Consider the following 3,490-nt stretch of genomic DNA (forward strand, 5'->3'; position numbering starts at 1 on the left):
ACCTAATGGTGAACCAGGACACTCTCATATTTATCTCTTAACACATAGATTTTTAAATGCATTGATATCTAGGGAATTACTTTTACAACAGCTCCAAGTAAGGGAAATCAGGTTCTTAACCAGGGGTCCAAGTAATCCCTCCTGTGTAGACCACCCCTTCACACACAAGTCTATGCACAGCACTGCTATGGAGAAACGCACTCATACTTCCTAACTCTGTCTATTGTGTCAACCTAGCAGGACTCCATTCCACGTGACATGAGCTGAAGGCAGACGCTTAACCAATTGAGCCACCCAAGCATCCCTAAAGACTTATTTTTAAGGCAAAGCTAAACAAAATAGATGAGAGAAATTTACACAGGAAATAAAATAATAAAGGGAAGCAAAAGAGTGACAAACCCAAGTTCCACAAGCAGAGGGAGGAGAGAAGCAACTGGAGAGGAACGGGGGGCTCATACATTATCAGCAATTCTCTGCGTCGTAAAATGGGTGCCGATTATGAAGATGAAACTACAGGGCAGAGCAAGTCCACCTGCACAGGTTCTTCACACTTACCTCCCCCCAAGGGAACCCCTTTCAGGACAGAGGCCACCCTACCCTAGCCAGTGAGTGACAGTCACTTCAGGGTGCTGTTGTTCCCCGTGAGAAGACTTACATTTACTTCAGGCATTTTACCTGTGCAGGTATTCACTGCAGAATAAGATTGGGACAGTGGATTTCCCAGTGTGTTCAGAAATAAATGATCTAGGCCACAGGTGCCTTCCAGGGGCATCAAAACCAAGAGGCTTAGACACTAGGGTGGGTCTGGACAGTTGCCCATACAGGACCTCCAAGAATCCCTCAAGGGTGAGGGTGGGTGGGAAGAGCCTGAGGTGCTCACTCCCAGAGAAGAGGACCATGGACTCCGGAGTCAAACCAGTCTGAATTACCACCCCAACTTGAGCACTTACTGACTGTGTGCCCCTGGAATGTGATTCTGCTTCCCAAGTCTGCAGAGTGGGAAGAACACTGCCCACCACACAGGGGGCCTAAGGCAAGAGGATGAGGTGGCAGCACTTTTCCACAAGTCCTGACCTGTGTATCTGCCCATGGGGAACAGACCTGATCCCTTTCCCCTGAACCCTGGGGGAGTCCCTCCCTTGGAGACAGTCCTGGGAAGGAGCCAGCTACCTCAGCGCACTGGACTTTGGCGATGTAGCCGTTGTTCTGCAGCTCCATCCAGTTGGCTTCATAGAGTTTGGGCCCAATCAGAAAATTTAAATCGACGATTTTGTCATCTTCCCGGACAAGGGTTGCGGTCAAACCCAGCTTGCAATGGGCCTGCACGATGGTGAGCACCCGTCGGAACATCTTGGCTAGGAAGACAATCGGTGCATTCACACTGTCACTTTTTTAAATGCTCAAGGACCACACCCAGCCTTGCAACTTCACACTGGCTTGGGACACTACGGGGGCTAACCCCCAGGTTTCTGAATCACAAGAATCTGGCTCTAGACAAGAGTGACTAGTCAAGAACGCTTAATCATCATTTTCAGACCTGTTCAAAAGAGGGAAGAAAAAGAGAACATAAGGGAGAAATGGCTTTAGGGAAGCTCCAAGTTAGGGAACCCCAGGATCCTTCCTTGAAGCAGCTAAGCTACCAGCAGGAGCACAAATGGCAATTTGAAACATGACCTACAACACTTAAAACACCACTGAGCTCTAAAGGATGCAAGGAATTTTCTCGTCCTAAAACTTGTACCCAGATTACAGGAAGATGGCTGGGAAAATGGGGGATCAGAGGAATGATAGAAGCTGGATTTGCTTGGCTTCCCACCATCTTCCCAGAGACCAAAGAGAAAACAGGGAGACATGAAACCCCAGGCACCCTGACCTGCCTTGGAAACCACCTTCGTACTTTTCCAATTAGATCCATCTGGTCAACCAGCAATTCCGTCTTTCTCTCTTTGGAATGTTATAATTCTTCACACAAAAGTAGGTATGACACATTAATTTCAAAAACCCCGACTGTGGGTTTCCATGAGCTCATCTTTTAAAAATCCTTATAAATGGGGTAGTCATTTCTAGCTAGATATTTCCTCTTATTTAAGGCAAGAATCAGAAAAACTAGAGCCAGTGATTCAAAATCATTACCAATATAGCACAATAAGTTCGTATTTGGGAAATGAGTTTGTCACCCAAGGAAACCATTCTGCCTCTTCCTCTAGTGTGGTTACAAAGGAAGGAAAGCCTGCTTGACTATTTACTCTATCCATTGTTCCCACCCTTTTTGTGTGTTTTTTCTGTGACCTCTACTCCAAACTCCCCCAAATCCTTCCACATTATATAGTCTAGGAGGGAATTGTTTATTCATGCTGAATAAAATAGAAGAAAAAGATTGATGACTATCAAAAATTAATTAATTAATTAATTAATTGAAATCCTAATACTCTGAAAGAAGGTTAAAATACCTGAGTCATGCTTATCTTCTAATGCAATTAAAGGTAAGGTTAGTGATACCACAGAAACAGATGTTAACTATTTGAGGAAAGAGGGTTCAGACTGCACCAGAACACAAGCCAAAAATGTCATAACAGCAAAACAGCAGACGACTGCCTAACCCCCAAGTACCAGGTCTTCCAAGCCTAACATGGTTTGCACATACACTTGGAAGACGAAGACCAGAAGCGCAGTTATGTCTGAGGACTGTGCTGGTCCAGAAAAGGGTAGCCTAGGACCCCAGACCAGGTTTCTCATGTCAGAAGGGCTTGGCAGCCAAGGCAATAGAGACACTGACCTAATGCTAGAGCCAGGGAGGCAGCACCGGACAGCCCAGAGATTCTATCAGACCAAGGGAAGCACGAGTCTTGACCCTGCCTGGACACTCTGCAGCCGGAAAGAAGGCTTTCCTGTGGAATCTGCCCTGCAAACAGGTCATGTCCCACTACCACATTCTCTAACAGCCATATGGCTATCAGGAAGAAGAACTCACATATGATGTAGTGCATGGCTTGACAAATCTTTACACAGGTATGTGCCTGTGAAATCACCCAGATCAAGATAAGTGATCTTAGCACCCAGAAGTCTCTCCTCTGACCCCTCCTATCAATACCAGCACTCTCCCTCAATGCAACCACGATCCAACTTCAGTCACCCAAACTTTGTATAAACAGAATCACAATACACACTTTGTGGGTAGGACTTATTTCACTGTATGTTACGTCACAGTTGTTATTTGACATTATTTGTGTATATTTTTGTCCCTCCCACTTCATCTCCAGTCCAAGCACAGTGCCTGACACTTAGTGGGTTCTTAATAATTCCTTGCTAAAATAATGAAATTGGCAAGGTGTCTTGCATGCAGTAAGCACTTAATATACATAAATCCCGCAGTTGTAAATTTCATATTAATACAGTGACCCAAGAGGACTCTTTTTGGAAGAGGTATAAAACAACACAGCAAACTACCTTTTTTTTTTTTTTTTTTTAAGATTTTATTTATTTATTTGTC

The 3,490-nt window shown here is 44.7% G+C and overlaps 1 protein-coding gene across 1 annotated transcript in view; it reads right to left on the reverse strand.

Annotated features, from left to right (window-relative positions):
• The window catches only part of LOC111160876 (ERCC excision repair 3, TFIIH core complex helicase subunit), a 25,293-nt gene that overhangs the window by 12,293 nt on the left and 9,510 nt on the right, over positions 1-3,490 (reverse strand). Inside the window, exon 9 of the mRNA XM_022524266.1 lies at positions 1,171-1,355. Within this exon, the coding sequence (XP_022379974.1) occupies positions 1,171-1,355 (185 nt within the window). The remainder of the gene's footprint in view (positions 1-1,170; positions 1,356-3,490) is intronic.

The sequence above is a fragment of the Enhydra lutris genome, unplaced genomic scaffold (assembly GCF_002288905.1).
Source record: "Enhydra lutris kenyoni isolate GAN:26980312 unplaced genomic scaffold, ASM228890v2 scaffoldscaffold78, whole genome shotgun sequence".
Lineage (NCBI taxonomy): Eukaryota > Metazoa > Chordata > Mammalia > Carnivora > Mustelidae > Enhydra > Enhydra lutris.